The 19,335-nt window shown below is 43.2% G+C and overlaps 1 protein-coding gene and 1 long non-coding RNA gene across 2 annotated transcripts in view; one reads left to right on the top strand and one right to left on the bottom strand.

Annotated features, from left to right (window-relative positions):
• The first annotated feature begins 3 nt into the window (after window positions 1–3).
• On the top strand, window positions 4–6,463 carry LOC130282874 (uncharacterized). The gene is made up of 2 exons (XR_008846544.1): window positions 4–305; window positions 6,202–6,463. It is a non-coding gene; the product is annotated as an uncharacterized LOC130282874 (long non-coding RNA).
• Window positions 2,712–19,335, bottom strand: part of GSC2 (goosecoid homeobox 2) — a 27,268-nt gene continuing 10,644 nt past the window's right edge. Inside the window, exons 2-3 of the mRNA XM_056531751.1 lie at window positions 6,213–6,463; window positions 2,712–4,480 (exon numbers count right to left, since the gene is read on the bottom strand). Of these exons, the coding sequence (XP_056387726.1) occupies window positions 4,379–4,480; window positions 6,213–6,463 (353 nt within the window). The 3' untranslated portion in view covers window positions 2,712–4,378. The remainder of the gene's footprint in view (window positions 4,481–6,212; window positions 6,464–19,335) is intronic.

The raw sequence follows: 19,335 nt of genomic DNA on the forward strand, positions 1-19,335 counted from the left end.
TCGGGAGGTGTAGTTTAGTATTGGGTTCATTGGAAGCGATGTGGAGACATTGTGGGCGGCTCCTGCAGTTCTTTTTGTGCCAAACATATTAGAGCAAATGTATTCATGCAAATACAAAAGGGGAATCTGTCAAAACCTGTGCAGAGGAACAATGGAGCAGTTGCCCGTAGCAACCATTCAGATTCCAGCTTTCATTTTTCACAAGTCTTTTAAAGAGGAAACGAACCTGGTTGCCATGGGCAACTGCTCCAGTAACACGACTTGGTTTTAATGTCACGGACCCTATGCAGCCCCAGTCAGCCCATGTAAGTGTAGACAATTTTCTTTTTGGCGTTCTTATTTTTTTCCCTCCTTGCCTTCTAAATGCCATTCCTCTTTTGTTATTTCGTCAAAAAATATATGGGACCAATCTTACCCCCTCATTTTGCCAATAGGAAAAAAATTCTCAACAGTTGGGCTATTACATTTTTAAAATGGGCACTGTCAGATCCAAAAACTTTTGAGATGTTGTAAAGCATGAAAAACTAATAGGTTTTGCAATTGCTTTCATTAGAAAAAAATTCAGTATTTAAAGCCAGCCTGCCGCATCTATACATTATACAGGAAGATCGCAACGGGTGTCAGAAGTATAGGTACTACTACTCCCATCAGGGAACAGTGTGTTCCATGCTGGGAGGAGTAGTACTACCTAAAAAAGTGAAAAACATGCACACACTACATTTTTATTATTGTCGGCTACATCTTTTGTGTCCTGCCCGTCCACATGAATTGATCCTTTTTTATTTTTTTAATGGTACCCTATGTTATTTTATAAACCCCTTAAGGACCAAGCCCATTTTGACCTTAAAGGGGTTATCCAGGAAAAAACTTTTTTTTATATATCAACTGGCTCCAGAAAGTTAAACAGATTTGTAAATTACTTCTATTAAAAAAATCTTAATCCTTTCAGTACTTATGAGCTGCTGAAGCTGAGTTGTTCTTTTCTGTCTAAGTGCTCTCTGATGACACTAGAGATGAGTGAATTTACAGTAAATTTGATTTGTCACGAACTTCTCGGCTTGGCAGTTGATGACTTTTCCTGCATAAATGAGTTCAGCTTTCAGGTGCTCCGGTGGGCTGGAAAAGGTGGATACAGTCCTAGGAGACTCTTTCCTAGGACTGTATCCACCTTTTCCAGCCCACCGGAGCACCTGAAGGCTGAACTAATTTACGCAGGATAAGTCATCAACTGCCGAGCCGAGAAGTTCATGACGAATCGAATTTACTGTAAGTTCGCTCATCTCTAGATGACACCTGTCTCGGGAACTGTCCAGAGTAGAAGCAAATCCCCATAGCAAACATATTCTACTCTTGTGCAGTTCCCGAGACAAGCAGAGATGTTGCCAGACAGCATTATTGGAATGTTTTTAATTTTTTACGTTTACGCCGTTCACCATACGGGATCATTAACATTATATTTTGATAGTTTAGACATTTACGCATGCAGCGATACCAAACATGTTTATTTTAAAAAAAAATTACGCTTTTTGGGGGTAAAATGGGAAAAACTGACAATATAAATTTTTACTGGGGGAGGGGATTTTTCACTTTTTTTTTACTTTTTATATTTACATTTTTCAACTTTTTTTTTTTTACACTTTTTATGTCCCCATAGGGACATATGGACGTCTGGACTGAACTTGACCTAAGCAGAGAATGTGGTGGAAGAGTAAAAGAGGCAGATTGCAGCTCCTCACTTCCTTATAAAGGGGGGCTGAGCAAGGAGCCCATAGGTCAAGCTGCAGGTCAACTGGTTAACTGGTGCTCTTTGGGTAACAAACGTGAATTGAACATGTGACAACAGTATCATGTGACTAACTCAAACGTCCTTTATATGTAATACATATAAATAACACTATGGGGGAGACGCTGCAGGAGAGCCCTTTGGACACAGAGGGACTCAACGTGAAAGTGCCTAAGTACTGTATGGGACTATATCCCATACTGGACATCACATTAGCCTCAAGTATGTTCACGTGTACAGAATCTGCTGCAGATTTGATGCTGTGTAGGTCTCCAAATTTATACAGGTTTTTTTTCCTCATGGATAGTGGCATTCCGCTACATGACATATTCTGGAGGGGAGAAGACAGAGCTACGCGTAAAATGTCTCAAAACCCTAGCTACTCAGTGCGCTAGCATACAGCCTCTATGCCCACAACTCTGAGGGAGGATTGTAATATATACTCTCATGACTAAAAGGATACAGCATTATAGGTGAATATTGACTCTAAGTGATGTAGTATTAGCTACCACAGAATAAATCACAGTTTAGTGTTCATTTAGGCAGAGATCATGCTGAACTGACTTAGTTTTTTTTAAATTCTTTCTATTGGTGCATTGTTGGCAATATGATTCTTATGTTAGGTCCTTTAGGGTTTGGTGTGTCTCACCAGAGATGTGTGTGATGTCCCATTACAGGATATAGTCCCGTACAGTACTTAGGCCTGTCAGGTTGAGTGCCTCTGTGTCCTAGGGGCTCTCCTGCAGCGTCTCCCCCATAGTGTTATATGTATTATGTATAAAGGTCCTTTGGGTAAGTCACATGATAAATGTGGTCACATGTTCTATTCACATGTTTTGTTACCCAGAGAACATTAGCTAACCAGGTGACCTGCAGCTTGACCTATGGGCTTCTTTCTCAGACCGCCTTTAAAAGAGGGGGAGGTACTACCATGACTCTCTTAGATCCTGTGGTCAAGTCCAGTCCAGACGTCTCAGAGCCAGTGTCCAGCACACCTGGAGGCCTCAAGCCTAAAATACACCAACATGTCAGTAAGTCAAGTCATCAATGTCTGCTGTCACTATCCTCAGTCAAGTCTATCATAGTCAGCGTGGCTGTCCTAAAGTCTGTCAAGTCACTGCAAGTCCCAGCAAGCTGCAAGGTCCCCTCTGTGTTACTGGTCACCTATCTGGGATCCTGGACTAGCTGTAAAGACTGTTACCATCTGTCTACCTCAGTAAAGCTACCGTTAACCCTGACCTGGCCTTGGACTCTTTTTTTGTCCTGCCTAACTAGGACTAGCGGTACCCTCGTCAAGAAAACCAAGCCCTGGCTTCATGAACATTTAGGGGTTAATACCATCTGCCCCCTGCGCTACAACATCTGCCCCATACACCTCACCTTCACACCCCATGGCTCACCACATGTGGATTCCTTAAACCACAATCAGTTAGGCACTGGCTAGACCAGGGTCTGGATGCCAAAGAATCTCCCTGTTCTTTATATTGTTGGTAGCAACACTGGTACAGTAGGCTGGTCAGGGACAGAGCCGAGGCACATCACCAGGAGGATATTCTAAATGTGACAGCCCAGATGATGAGTGTAGTCAGTAGATAGCCAGGGGTCAGAGCCAGGACTGCAACAACAGGTACTAGGCAAACTATCCCAAGGGCAAGGATGGAGCAATATCACAGAACAAAGTCAGGGTGTATCAGGAGCCAAAGAACAATAAACAGAAACTGGTATGAGCTGGTTGCCTGGCAGTGCCACACTGTCAGCAATGGAAAGGAGAGGAGCTGAATCTGGCTGTAACTGACAATGGGACCAAAAGGGAGGGGTTCAGTTGTAACCTTTGGCTGAAATTGAAGCAATTTTCCAGGACATGCTGCTAGAGTTGGGCAAGGTGAATAACAGAGGTTCTGTAGGCTCATCCATACAAATATCTGTGCCTGATGCTGCAACGTAATCCTGTTCAGTCTCATTCAAGTTGTGTTACCAAGCCATTATAAACAATGAAGGAGACACAACATTCCCAGGATCAATGTAACCTCTTTTCTATATTGCACTTACTTGTGTTGAACTCTACCAATCTGACATCCAGGTCCTAAGAACATCAAGGCATGAAGACTATGGACAAATTTGCACTAAATAATGTATTGTTTATTTGCTTCCTAATTGTAAAATTAAGCAACTTTCTAATTAATAAAAATGTTGAGATATTTTGTTGCTGTAGAATCTGTGCAGCTTTTTCACATAGTTGATTGTACAGCTGCTTCTGACATCCCAGCATCCTAGTGATCTATGATACTGTCAGTTCAAGTCATCATAACAGCAGTCAGGTTGGGACATGTGTCCGTATTATGTGCATATGAAAGAAGACTAAAATACATACGAACTGCTCTGTAAATGTAAATAAAAACATTCACCTATGTTAAACACATAATGCTAAGTTTTTATTTCATAGTGACACAATGAACTGCTTTGGAAATCTAAACACATAGAAAGTTGAGGAAATATTTGGTACAAAGGAAAAGCAACATTAACCTAGACCTGTAGTCTTGTAAGGCAGATTATTATTGATTTCTTTTTGCTGGTCATTTAATGCTTCATGAGCTGCTAACAAGAGTCATCTCTGTTTTCGTTTCCTTTGAGGATGATGATGGATGCTGTGACTCTCTTTTGCCTTCTCCACTTTGCTCTTCGGTTCTTGAACCATACCTGTGCCATAAAAAGTACAATACATTTATTTACCAGACATTTACCACATGAACATAGTATGTTTTATATCTCCTATCTCTGTTTCCAACCGTTAAAATGGACACGAGACAAATAAAAACATCAACAATACCATTATCTGCCATTATCTGCAGTTTATGACCTACAGCTTAATACATCCTACTGACCCTCAGTACTACCGTAAATATGTGTCAATGATTTGGGTAGGCAGCCTGCATTTTGTCCTAACAGTCTCTTTCTGTGCAATATTGAGCTGTCGATTTACTAGTAGCTAAAATCCATGTATATGTTAAAACGTGGTTGTACCGGATTAGACTAATATAGTTACTTTTTTCAGAAACAGTGCCACACTTGTTCATTGGTTGTGTCTGGCAGTATCCAAAATAAAATAAAACATTCAATGCATTTTGAGAGACAGCACATTCATCAGCCCTGTAAGGAAGTCTCACTGCTTTACAATTCACACCACAAGATATACATACACGGGACTGTCATTTGAAAAAAGCTTTTGTCCAGACACTTCAAAAGTTTAGATCACACTAGGTCTCAGTCCCAAGACCAGCTGCATTTGCAAGTTGTAAGCTAGTGAAGTACGAGGCAGGGCACACTTTACTCCTCGGCGATGATTCAAATCCAACTCATTCACTACATTAATCTATGCAGTGAATTTACTGGAGGGAACAACTGGCCAGGGAGTGAGGAGTGCAATGTCACGCACTTCTCCGGCCTCTAATTTGCTCATTTGTTGAAGTCTAAACTTTTGGTATGTCTCGACAACATGGCAAAAGTTTATCCATACCACAGTAATGCCTTAAGAAAATAAATATATAGTGATTATATATAATATAAATATTTATATCTGAGCTAGAGAATTCCATTGGAGTATCTGTTAACAATAACAAGGGTCTACGGTGTAGTTTGTATCATAGATCACAATAGTATCATGGTTTTTGTTATAAACAGAAGCCAGTGTGAACAGAGCCTGAATTTGAAGTAATATCAATGATCACCTAAGAGGTTTACATATTCTTATATATGTAACTGGATAAGACATAGTAGGAGGTTCTTTAGCCTCCTGTAATTATTTTTACCCTTAAAGGGGTACTCCCCTGGAAAACATTGTTTTTGTTTTTTTTTGTCAATTGGTGCCAGAAAGTTATACAGATTTGTAAATTACTTCTATATGAAAATCTTACTCTTTCCAGTACTTATCAGCTGTTGTATACTACAGAGGAAATTCTTTTCTTTTTGAATTTCCTTTCTGTCTGACCCCTGTGCTCTCTGCTGACACTTCTGTCCATTTTAGGAACTGTCCAGAGCAGGACAGGTTTGCTATGGGGATTTAATCCTACTCTGGACAGTTCCTAAAATGGACAGAGGTGTCAGCAGAGAGCACTGTGGTCAGACAGAAAGGAATTTCAAAAAGAAAAGAACTTCCTTTGGAGCATAAAGAAGCTGATAAGTACTGGAAATATTACGATTTTAAATAGAAGTAATTTACAAATCTGTTTAACTTTCTGCCACCAGTTGATTTAAATTTTTTTTTTCCAGTGGAGTACCCCTTTAACTGTTTGTTGTTTGTGATATTTTCTCTATGGATTTATCTCTCTGATGCATTAACTATCAACCCCATGCATTTCTATATTTTGATCATTCACGTTCTGCCCATGTAGTGGAATGTAATTTGTTCTTTTTCTTTACAGTTACTACTTACCTCTACTCTCTCCTCTCTAAGATGTATTCGGCCGGCTAGCTGTTCTCGAGCAATCACATCTGGATACTGATTTTGGTGAAAAGTTTCCTCTAGAGCCTGTAACTGGTCTTCTGTGAATATTGTACGGTGGCGGCGAGTCCTACGTTGAATGACTGGCATACTATTGATTGCTTGAACCCCATTATGGATTAGTTTTCCTCCATCTTCAGGAACTGTGTGGACTATTTGTATAGGCCAGTGTAACGGAGAGTCTGTGTTAAAGTTGTAGTAAAAGGAAAATGAAAATAAAGTCACAAGTACAGAAAATAATAATTAAAATTCTAAAGGCAGAAAAGAATTAGGCTAGGTTTTTCTGGTGTTTTTTTTTTTTTTTTTTTTTTTGGGGGGGGGGGGGGGGGATTGTCATTGCAGTTTTTAAAGAGGTACTCCAGTGAAAAAAATTTTTTTTAAATCAACTGGTGTCAGAAAGTTAAACAGATTTGTAAATTACTTCTATTAAAAAATCTAAACATTCCAGTACTTATCAGCTGCTGTATGCTCCAGAGGAAGTTATTTTCGTTTGCAATTTCTATATTGTCTGACGACTGTGCTCTCTGATGACACCTCTGCCCGTGTCAGGAACTGTCCAGAGTAGGAGCAAATCCCCATAGAAAACCTCTCCTGCTCTGGACAGTTCCTGACATGAACAGAGGTGGCAGCAGAGAGCACTGTGATCAGACTGAAAAGAACCACACAACTTCCTCTGTAGTATACAGCAGCTGATAAGTACTGGAAAGACTAAGATTTTTAAATAGAAGTAATTTACAAATCTGTTTAACTTTCTGGGACCAGTTGATTAATAAATAAAATTCCACTGGAGTACCCCTTTAAGCCAAAGTCAGAAGTGGATCCACTAGGAAGGAGAAGTATAAGTCCTTCCTTCATATTTTCCATTCCTTTTGAATACACTTCTGGCTATGGCTTAAGAACTGCAGTGGAAGTTAAAAAAAGAAAAAAACTGAAAAAACCTGTGTGGAAAACTAGCCTAAGGCTAGTTTCACAAGTAATAACATAGTTTGTAAGCTTAAAAAAATACAAGATTCCTTTGAGTTTAACCTAAATCCCTACTGTGTTGATCCAGAGGAAGAACAAAAAAAAACAAAAACCCTTATGAGGCTGATCCCATTTGCCCCATTACAGAGGAAAAATTCCTTCCCGACTCCAATATGACAACCAGTATAAATACCTGGATCAACTTTCTATCTACATAAGTCTAGTATCCAGTATCTAGTATTTTGGTGAGTATTTGGTCCTCATTTTAGCCAAAACCAGGAGTGGAACCAAAACAGAAAAACTATTATGGAAAGATTTTTTTTTTTTTTAACCCTAGGTTTTGGACTCTAGTGTTTTTGACCAAAATGAGAACCAAATACTGACCAAATATTATGTGTGAACATAGCCTTACAGTAAATCTTCTGTATGAAACCTCTGACTTAATTAAAATAATGAATGAGTTTGTTTGATAAGCACCTGCTGCTACTATTCAAGGGTATCAGCAAAACAATGCCACTGGTTTTAGAAGTCTATATTATGTCAATGTTTTATGTGGACACTACAACAACCACTGTGAGTGCCATTTCTTGAATAGTACCCATTTCTGCTGATAGTACCTGCATAAAAGCTACAGGAGATTTCACTGCACCTAAATCAGGGAGTGATTTAAATAATCATAATAGTATAGTGTAGTATAAAATAGCGAATTGTACAAAATATATAAGGTAACTGCATAGCGATAAAGTCCAAGTTTTGAGTTATAAAAGTTTATGGTCATTAGTTTATGAACATAAAATAACCACCAACACAAATTTACCTCCTATGTAAATTGTCACTGTATACTACTATTTGGCCTGTGAATAATGACAATACTACAGTATTTTGTTAAAGGTGTAGAGATGTAGTCACATTTACAAAATTTGTGATACTAATAACATCTGTAAACTTAACCAATAAAATAATTAGATGATAATATTTAAAAGCATCATCACAATATCGAATATTCCAAAGCACATCAAAAGAGAAAACCATAAAAGTACAAAAGCACATGAAACAATAATAATAACCTTTCTTCTGAAAAAAAAAACAATAAAAAAAACATAAAGTCAATAAAATAGCACTTTGCCTTTTAGAGCTTACAAATTACAATAGGCATACTGTAGACAAGAAGTACAGATCTATAGTAACTAGACATGAAATTTCTTTAGCAGTACCATGATATCAAATACAACCCTTCACATGGGCGAATATATGATTGTAGTGTACAAGTGTACTCACTGAGCCATGATGGATCCTGTCCAGAGTGGTGGTTGGAATGGGAACAACAGCAACAGCTGCAGCCAGGCACAGAGTCATTTTGGCATGTAATCACTTGGCATTGTAAATTTGGAGACCAAGTTGATCCCTGCTGGGCAACATTAGGCTTTTGTTTTATTTTAGGTGACGGAAGTGAGAGGATGCTTTCAATAGAGAAGGGACGATGGGTCTTCTTTTTAACACTGTCCTTGCTGGATGACATACCGTGAGTGTTCTGCAGTGCTGCCTCTACACCGTCCCTCTCTGATATGATTTCTCGCCTTATAAAACATCTAATCTTGTACAAGAGACCCCCTTTACCTTTAATACTTTTAGCTTAAAGTATTTTCCTTTCATTCCCTGACTTGTCTGTATTTTAAATACCTTTATTTCTTTCCTCTAAAGCTGCCACCTTAAAACTCAAACTATTTTATGGAAGAGAAAAAAAAAAGCCTCCATAATCCCCGGACAGAAATGCTAAACCTCAGTGAATACGATAACTGGCCCTCTAATCTCAGGGGGTTTTGTTCACTCTGAGTTGTGCATCTGAGATCTGGTTAATCCAAGCAGAGCTTGGGAAAAAAAAAATCAGCTTTTTACATCTGGGGCGCTAGGCAGATTGTGTGATGGGCATTGTGTATGGAAAAAAAGGTCTGATATCAAAACTGCATCCACACAGCAGAGAGGGATTACAAAGAACAATTATCCCATCTTAGCTCTACACCAAAATACCTACAAAATCTGACAGACCTGTCATACTGAGTTCAATAACATATCACTGGACAATGTTTGGCTGACATAGAAAGCTGCCCCATGGAATCATAGCTGGACTTTTTTCTTTTATATATTTTTTTCCGATGCACTCATTACATATATATCCATTACTTCATATTTTTATTTCACGTTTACACACATATAAATTGGGATCCACCATGATGATTAAAGTAGTTTAAATCTGTGTGCCTCATGTTTTATAAAATATTATGTTACCACATGGGTAGATATGCTAAGGCTAAGTTCACATTGCTGTTGTGCTCAGTCCTGTTCTGGGTTTGTTCGGCTATTTTTTGTGTGCTGAATGGTCCCCAAAACAGGTCGGAGCAGAACTGACTCCACTGGGTCTCAACAGATCCCATTGACTTGAATAGTCAATGGGATCTGTTGTTTAGTTTACTGGAGTTTAACAGAGAAAGAAAAATGTTTTCTCCACTAAACTCCCGTCGTTTTGACGTTCCCGACGGCAATATGAAAGGGGCCTAAATACAAGGGGTTTCTCTTCTATCTTGAGCCCCTCTCTTCTGGGTCATATAACCCCAGATCTTAAGTGTGTACATACAAACATAACAGATAAGGGGGTGGAGGGTGGTGGTCAAGGAGACAAATCCCTTAGCTGATGTGAAATGTATTGTCTCAGACCAGTCAGAGTGTCCATGCTGACCCCTGGCTTGGGAGCATCAGCACTGAACCAAATAAGCAATGGATGAAGGTGGCCTGGCCTTATGAATCATATTTTCGTTTACATCATGTCGACAGCTGGGTACATGTGCGTTACTATAAGAAGAAGGCAAGCTGGTGGAGGAAGTGTGAAGCCCTGAACAATGTTCTGCCAGGAAACCTTGGGTCCTGGCATTCATGTATTACATTGACATGTACTACCTTACTAAACATGGTTGTAATCCAAGTAGACTGCATCAGTGCAACAGTATCACCTAATGGCCGTGGCATGCTGTGGAAATTATTCATGAATTGTTTAAGAAGCCTGACAAAGAGTTTAAAGTGTTGACCTGGCCTCCAAGTTGCCTAGAACTCGATCTGTGCAAGCATATGTGAGATGTACAGAAGGCCCTACCCCGCACCTTATAGGACTTATAGGATATGCTACTAATATCTTGTTGCCAGATATTACAGTGGAGCTTATGCTTCATCAAGTTGACATGGGGTAACTACATATTAGTTGGGGTGTTGCTGTTCTGGATAATAAAGGGCGCTGTTAACCCTTGTCACTCGTGACGCCAGGGTGAGGGTTAAATACTGTAATGGTGCTGGGCCTATCGCTACCCTTCCAAAGAGCGATAGGTGAGTGCGTAATAAATAGATTGTCCACCACCACTGTTTAACTGAAAACTTGCAGGAACTTTTACTGAAGACTTTCGGTAGCAGGCAATATCAATAACAGTCCAGATAACAAAGTCTATTTACAGCTGAGCAGCGACTGACAGTTGGTTGGGATCAGATAAACTCAGCTTAGCTTTAGGAAGATTCTGTTGCATAGATCCGCTGGATTTAGGGGTGCATTTAGGTCCAGTGACCCTCCCCCCCCCCCCCCCCCCCCCCACCAAGGCAAAGTATGAAATACGGTGCCGGAACATCACATATATATATATATATATATATATATATATATGTTACGCCGAGCGCTCCGGGTCCCTGCTCCTCCCCGGAGCGCTCACGGCGTCTCTCTCCCTGCAGCGCCCCGGTCAGTCCCGCTGACCGGGAGCGCTGCACTGACATGGCCGTCGGGGATGCGATTCGCACAGCGGGACGCGCCCGCTCGCGAATCGCATCCCAAGTCACTTACCCGTCCCGGTCCCCTGCTGTCATGTGCTGGCGCGCGCGGCTCCGCTCTCTAGGGCGCGCGCGTGCCAGCTCTCTGAGACTTAAAGGGCCAGTGCACCAATGATTGGTGCCTGGCCCAATTAGCTTAATTGGCTTCCACCTGCTCCCTGGCTATATCACATCACTTCCCCTGCACTCCCTTGCCGGATCTTGTTGCCTTGTGCCAGTGAAAGCGTTTAGTGTTGTCCAAAGCCTGTGTTACCTGAACTCCTGCTATCCATCTTGACTACGAACCTTGCCGCCTGCCCCGACCTTCTGCCATGTCTGACCTTGCCTCTGCCTAGTCCTTCTGTCCCACGCCTTCTCAGCAGTCAGCGAGGTTGAGCCGTTGCTAGTGGATACGACCTGGTTGCTACTGCCGCAGCAAGACCATCCCGCTTTGCGGCGGGCTCTGGTGAACACCAGTAGCAACTTAGAACCGGTCCACCAACACGGTCCACGCCAATCCCTCTCTGGCACAGAGGATCCACCTCCAGCCAGCCGAATCGTGACAGTAGATCCGGCCATGGATCCCGCTGAGGTGCCGCTGCCAAGTCTCGCTGACCTTCCCACGGTGGTCGCTCAGCAATCGCAGCAGATTGCCCAACAAGGACAGCAGCTGTCGCAGTTGACCGCCATGTTACAGCAACTTCTGCCTCTGCTACAGCAGCAACCATCTCCTCCGCCAGCTCCTGCACCTTCTCCGCAGCGAGTGGCCACTCCTAGCCTCCGCTTGTCCCTGCCGGACAAATTTGATGGGGACTCTAGACTCTGCCGTGGATTTTTGTCTCAATGTTCCCTGCATATGGAGATGTTGTCGGACTTGTTTCCTACAGAACGGTCTAAGGTGGCGTTCGTAGTGAGCCTTCTTTCAGGAAAGGCCTTGTCTTGGGCCACACAGCTCTGGGACCGCAATGATCCTGCCACAGCCACAGTCCAGTCCTTCTTTGCTGAAGTCCGTAGTGTCTTCGAGGAACCAGCCCGAGCTTCTTCTGCCGAGACTGCCCTGCTGAACCTGGTCCAGGGTAATTCTTCAGTGGGCGAGTACGCCATCCAATTTCGTACTCTTGCTTCCGAATTATCATGGAATAACGAGGCTCTCTGCGCGACCTTTAAAAAAGGCCTATCCAGTAGCATCAAGGATGTGCTGGCCGCACGAGAGATTCCTGCCAACCTGCAAGAACTTATCCATTTGGCCACACGCATTGACATGCGTTTTTCTGAGAGACATCAGGAGCTCCGCCAGGAAAAAGACTTAGATCTCTGGGCACCTCTCCCACAGTATCCTTTGCAATCTACGCCTGGGCCTCCCGCCGAGGAGGCCATGCAAGTGGATCGGTCTCGCCTGACCCAGGAAGAGAGGAATCGCCGTAGGGAAGAAAATCTTTGTCTGTACTGTGCCAGTACCGAGCATTTCTTGGTGGATTGCCATATTCGTCCTCCACGTCTAGGAAACGCACGCACGCACCCAGCTCACGTGGGTGTGGTGTCTCTTGGTTCAAAATCTGCTTCTCCACGTCTCACGGTGCCCGTGCGGATCTCTCCTTCTGCCAACTCCTCCCTCTCAGCCGTGGCCTGCTTGGACTCTGGTGCCTCTGGGAATTTTATTTTGGAGTCTTTGGTGAATAAATTCTGCATCCCGGTGACCCGTCTCGTCAAGCCGCTCTACATTTCCGCGGTCAACGGAGTCAGATTGGATTGCACCGTGCGTTACCGCACAAAACCCCTCTTAATGTGTATTGGACCCCATCACGAAATGATTGAATTCTTCGTCCTTCCCAACTGTACCTCTGAGGTCCTCCTCGGTCTGCCATGGCTCCGGCTTCATTCTCCCACCCTTGACTGGACCACCGGGGAGATCAAGAACTGGGACTCTGTTTGCCATAAGAAATGCCTCTCCCCCCCTCCCAGTCCCGTCAGGCAAGCCTCAGTGCCTCCTCATGGCCCCCGTCCTGGTGACACACTGCCCCGTGCCAAGCTTCACCCTCTGCCCTCCCTCCCCATTCCCACTCCTGCTGTACTGCCTGCCTTTGAGGAAACCCTCCATTCACTCCCGGTGTCCTCGTCCCAGGTAAAGCAGTTGTCGGACAAAAAAAGGGAGAGACCTAAGGGGGGGGGGGGGTACTGTTACGCCGAGCGCTCCGGGTCCCTGCTCCTCCCCGGAGCGCTCACGGCGTCTCTCTCCCTGCAGCGCCCCGGTCAGTCCCGCTGACCGGGAGCGCTGCACTGACATGGCCATCGGGGATGCGATTCGCACAGCGGGACGCGCCCGCTCGCGAATCGCATCCCAAGTCACTTACCCGTCCCGGTCCCCTGCTGTCATGTGCTGGCGCGCGCGGCTCCGCTCTCTAGGGCGCGCGTGCGCCAGCTCTCTGAGACTTAAAGGGCCAGTGCACCAATGATTGGTGCCTGGCCCAATTAGCTTAATTGGCTTCCACCTGCTCCCTGGCTATATCACATCACTTCCCCTGCACTCCCTTGCCGGATCTTGTTGCCTTGTGCCAGTGAAAGCGTTTAGTGTTGTCCAAAGCCTGTGTTACCTGAACTCCTGCTATCCATCTTGACTACGAACCTTGCCGCCTGCCCCGACCTTCTGCCACGTCTGACCTTGCCTCTGCCTAGTCCTTCTGTCCCACGCCTTCTCAGCAGTCAGCGAGGTTGAGCCGTTGCTAGTGGATACGACCTGGTTGCTACTGCCGCAGCAAGACCATCCCGCTTTGCGGCGGGCTCTGGTGAACACCAGTAGCAACTTAGAACCGGTCCACCAACACGGTCCACGCCAATCCCTCTCTGGCACAGAGGATCCACCTCCAGCCAGCCGAATCGTGACAATATATATATATATATATATATATATATATATTAACTTAATTTAACTTGTTTTGTCCCACAGCACAAGCATCTGTAAGGGTACACATTATTCCATTTGTTTCTTCTTCTACTGTATGAAAAATTGCAAGAGGCAGAGCAAGAGCATATGGATTTGGCATGAGCAGGATTTGGCATTTGCTGCTAGGAGCTAGTATGGGTTGCCACCTTTGAGAGTGGTCCTGTGTGGGTGGTGACTGGCTCACCATACCAAGAGACACTAATGAAAAGCACCAAGGTGTCAGTTCGAGGTATTGGGCTCTTAGAAAAGTAGTGTAGTTAGGGACATGCAAACAGGCAAAGTTTTGGTCAGTTGTGACCTTATCTCAACATCAATCGATTTCCTTCCTTAACTATGCAGAGTTAGATCAAGGGCAGTACATCACACCAAGATGGCTAGTGAGTCATGTGTTATCAAAAACGGCAAAAGACAAAAGAGTGGCATATACCGTTCTCCCAAACTGGATATCTTGACATGTGATGTACTTGCTTAGTAATCTCACTCTGCATAGTCAAAGATGGAAATCTATTGATGTGACCAATAGATGTGATGTGACTATTGAAGTCCACACTCGTGCCCATGCTCAATTTCTAAACCTCGGACCTGCAACCACTCAAATATATTACAAATTAAAAAGTGATACGTTGTGAGCCACCCCTACCAAGCAACAAGGCATCTATAACACTATCTATGACCTGCACACATGAGAATTTGTAAATGTCAAGAAGGGTAAGACAACCACTGTTTTTGCAACTTTTTCTCCATATATGAGATTGGTAATTTACTATAATGACAATGGATTTAAGACTTTAAGTGAAATAATGGGTTGTGTGCAAATTTAAACCCCTATGTGGGACATGGTACTCTGATAGCCTGGGGGAGTTGGGTATGGGGAGTGTAGCTGTGCGGTGACTAAAGGGTGCTTGTTAACCCTTGCTATTCGTGATGCCAGGGTGAGGGCTCCTCAATAATGCTTATCCTACCGCCACCCTTCCCAAGAGCGATAGGGAGGTAGATAATAATGGAATGTCCACAACCGGAGAGTTTGCTGAAACAGTTGTAACTTTTACTGAAGATTTTATGCAAGCTTCATAACCGGAACAGTTGCTATACATGCAAGCTTTCTTTGGAGATTGAAAAAGGTTGGGACTTTAGCAGTTTAGAGTCTTTAGGATAATATGCGCTGTTCCACTGGATTTAGGGGATTAGTTGCGGTCCAGTAGTCATGCTAGCTTTAGCGGGGGTAGTTTAGAACTCACGGTTTAAGTTCCGCTTAGGCCGGTAGGTTTTCAGGCCTAGCGTGTCTTTGAAAGTTGTGCAGATCCGTCCTGCTAGTCCGGCATCCACGAGAGCAGCAACCCAAGAGAGCCATAATTGTCTACAGCTCCCTTATATGGGCAGGGGCTGGACTAGTGCTAATTGGTCCAATACTTGTGTCAATCACCATTACAAAGGTTTATGGGTAACACGTGACCCAAGGACCTCCAAAGGTCCTCCAACATACCATAGAGGATATTAAGATGGTCACATGACCGAAGGTCCGGCGACGCTAAACAAGGTAAGTACTATACATTTGATTAAATATACCTTATTACTAAATATGTACATGTATTAACAGTATAGAATTAGAGTTGAGAAGAGGTGACTAGGGGCTGTCCCACCTAGGGGACCCTACCTTAGCGTAGTTACTCTGACTTTGGGGACCACTACACTAGCTACGGTATGCAATACGGTAACGGGATACCACAGTACGTTATACAACAAGAAGGGAATGAAATGTAACGTGCTTTCTAATTTTGGCTTGGTATACGGATTCAAGACTTTTAGTTAGGTGAAGGGGAAGATTGTATAAATTCCTAACTGTTTACTTACTATGGATCACAATCTCCTTCTATGTGCAGACACCACATATAAATCCAAACTTACAATGCAATAAAGTTGCTTAACCATAAATATATTAAAAGCCAATATTTATTAAGTAATTCATAAGTGAAAATAACAATTAGTTAAAAATGAGTCATGCGACATGGCCAAGTCATCCAGAACAACCATTTTATTACATACATATCCAGAAGAATGCTCCGTGGATAGGAGGTAAAAATTACTGGGTATGATGGCGTAACCGCGTTGGAAATTAGCAGCAGGAGATCCAGGTGTCTTTAAAACACTTCAAGTTTATTCTGATAGTCTTAAAACAGACACGTGTCGTGTCTGTTCTATCCATGGAGCATTCTTCTGACTACTTAATCTTTGTCCGAGAATTCCACCCACCGTGTCCGATTACGGACTACAAGCTGGCCTACAAGTTGTTATATATATATATATATATATATATATATATATATATATATATTAGGCTCCTTTCACACTATGAATTTCTCCGTTTACAAACTTCCGGCACATGTTCCGTTACTACAGCTGCAAAAAAATTGCATTGCAGCCTATGGGGTTTTGTAACTGCCAGTTTGCACCCGTATATGCCCTTAATTCATTACGGGCGTTATACAGTGACGGGACATCGTGGCGGAAAATTTACTGCATGCAGTAATTTTTCCGCCACGATGTCCCGTCACTGTATAACGCCCGTAATGAATTACGGGCATATACGGGTGCAAACGGGCAGTTACAAAACCCATAGGCTGCAATGCGATTTAGTCACAGCCGTCAGGGGTTTTGTAACGGCCGGGTTTTGCAGCTGTAGTGACGGAACATGTGACGGAAGTTTGTAAATGGAGAAATTCATAGTGTGAAAGGAGCCTTATGCCTGACGTAGTCTATAGTTATCCAGAAAGTCAATCCTGATTAGGCTGGGTTCACACTACGTTTTGTCCCATACGGGAGCGCATACGGCAGGAGGGAGCTAAAAGCTTGCGCTCCCGTATGTGACCGTATGCGCTCCCGTATGTCATTCACTTCAATGAGCCGACCGGAGTGAAACGTTCGGTCCGGTCGGCTCATTTTTGCGCCGTATGCGCTTTTACAACCGGACCTAAAACCGTGGTCAACCACGGTTTTAGGTCCGGTTGTAAAAGCGCATACGGCGCAAAAATGAGCCGACCGGACCGAACGTTTCACTCCGGTCGGCTCATTGAAGTGAATGACATACGGGAGCGCATACGGTCACATACGGGAGCGCGAGGTTTTAGCTCCCTCCTGCCGTATGCGCTCCCGTATGGGACAAAACGTAGTGTGAACCCAGCCTTACTGGTTATTAGATGATATAAGGTGAGTAGATAATGTCTGGTCAGTCCCACCAGGGTATACAGATATGGCCAGACAGTATGTCCCTTGGTAGTTGCCCCTTAATATCCCACTCAGCCAATTTTCCAACTATGTGCCAGAGAAGGGGGAGGGGACAGTCACCTTATCAATAGCACCAGGTATCCACCAAAACTTATAACACCTTTGTGAATATAAGTGAAAGAATAAAAGTATTACAAACTGTTATCCTATAGTTCCGATGCTTTTCCCCCATTTGGTGTCGGGGTTTCTCAAGGAACTTAAATATTGAGCATTCCAATGATAATGGACAGATGTCCGAGTGAAGCTGGCTAATAGATAGCGCCGATAGACCTCATGTGTTGATATCTCTCATATTGGTCAGGCGTGCACCCCGGTCAGTGTGTATCCAAATCCGCCTGCTATGTCCATTACACAACAGTGAAAAGTGAGTGAATTACCTCACCTTCCTGTGCAGACTTTTCCAATATTATTTTGATATACTACACCATGAGAAGCTCTGATTTTCTCTTATTTGTCTAGAACCACATTAAATACATATCCAGAATATGTAACATATGTTTACATGTGAACCACAGTAACCATTATGCCAATAGACATGATTCTGTTGACTATTTATCACACCTAACCAGCTAAGGCTATGTTTACATCAGGGTTACAGGGCCCCATTACACATGCTGATAATAAGGCTGGGAGGAAGGTTATGACAACGGACACCAATGGATCCTAATAGGTTCTATTCACTTTGAAACCTGACATGCAGATTTATCAAAACTTGTGTAGAGGAAACATTGACTAGTTGCTAGGGTTGCCACCCTGCCGGTATTTTACCGGCACAGCCGGTATTTTCATCTACATTCCGGGCTGTGCCGGTAAGTTTGGATGAAAAATACCGGCCATGCAATGGCCGGTATTTTTCATTCACTGACAGGGGCGGACGGAGCAGCATCCCCAGAAAAGCACTGCTTTCATGACCGGCCGTACAATGCCCAGGTCTAACACCAACAGCCGGTGACAGGGAGAGCTCCGTGCGATGACAGGAAGAGACTGTACAGTGCTGGGGAGGGGGCGTGACCTCCTGTCTCCTCTCTCCCCCTCCCCCGCCTTCTCTCTGCCCCGTGCAGTCTTACAACCCTCCATAGGCAGAGCAGGGAGGGGAGAGAAGGAGAGGCCGTGTATCCTGTCTCCCTCTGCTGCACAGGGCGGGTGAGTGTCTGTGTATATATGTGTGTGTGTCTGTATATATGTGTCTGTATATATGTGTCTGTGTATATATGTGTCTGTATATATGTGTCTGTATATATGTGTCTGTATATATGTGTCTGTGTATGTATATATGTGTCTGTGTATATATGTGTCTGTGTATATATGTGTCTGTATATATGTGTCTGTATATATGTGTCTGTGTATATGTGTCTGTATATATGTGTCTGTGTTGTCTGTGTATGTATATGTGTCTGTGTGTATATGTGTCTGTGTATATATGTGTCTGTGTGTTGTCTGTGTATATATGTGTCTGTGTATATATGTGTCTGTGTATATATGTGTCTGTGTGTTGTCTGTGTATATATGTGTCTGTGTTTATATGTGTGTGTGTATAAATGTGTCTGTATATATGTGTCTGTGTATATATGTGTCTGTGTATATATGTGTCTGTGTATATATGTGTCTGTGTGTATATATGTGTCTGTGTGTATATGTGTCTGTGTGTATATATGTGTCTGTGTGTATATATGTGTCTGTGTTTATATGTGTGTGTGTGTATAAATGTGTCTGTGTATATATGTGTCTGTGTGTATATATGTGTCTGTGTTTATATGTGTGTGTGTGTGTGTGTGTATATATGTGTCTGTATATATGTGTCTGTGTATATATGTGTCTGTGTATATATGTGTCTGTATATATGTGTCTGTGTCTCTATGTGTCTGTGTATATGTGTGTGTGTGTGTGTGTAGGGGGGGTAAACTGCCTAATCTGGGGGACAACTATGCTGCCTAATCTGGGGGACAACTATGCTGCCTAATCTGGGGGACAACTATGCTGCCTAATCTGGGGGACAACTATGCTGCCTAATCTGGGGGACAACTATGC

This window comes from Hyla sarda, chromosome 1 (assembly GCF_029499605.1).
Source record: "Hyla sarda isolate aHylSar1 chromosome 1, aHylSar1.hap1, whole genome shotgun sequence".
Lineage (NCBI taxonomy): Eukaryota > Metazoa > Chordata > Amphibia > Anura > Hylidae > Hyla > Hyla sarda.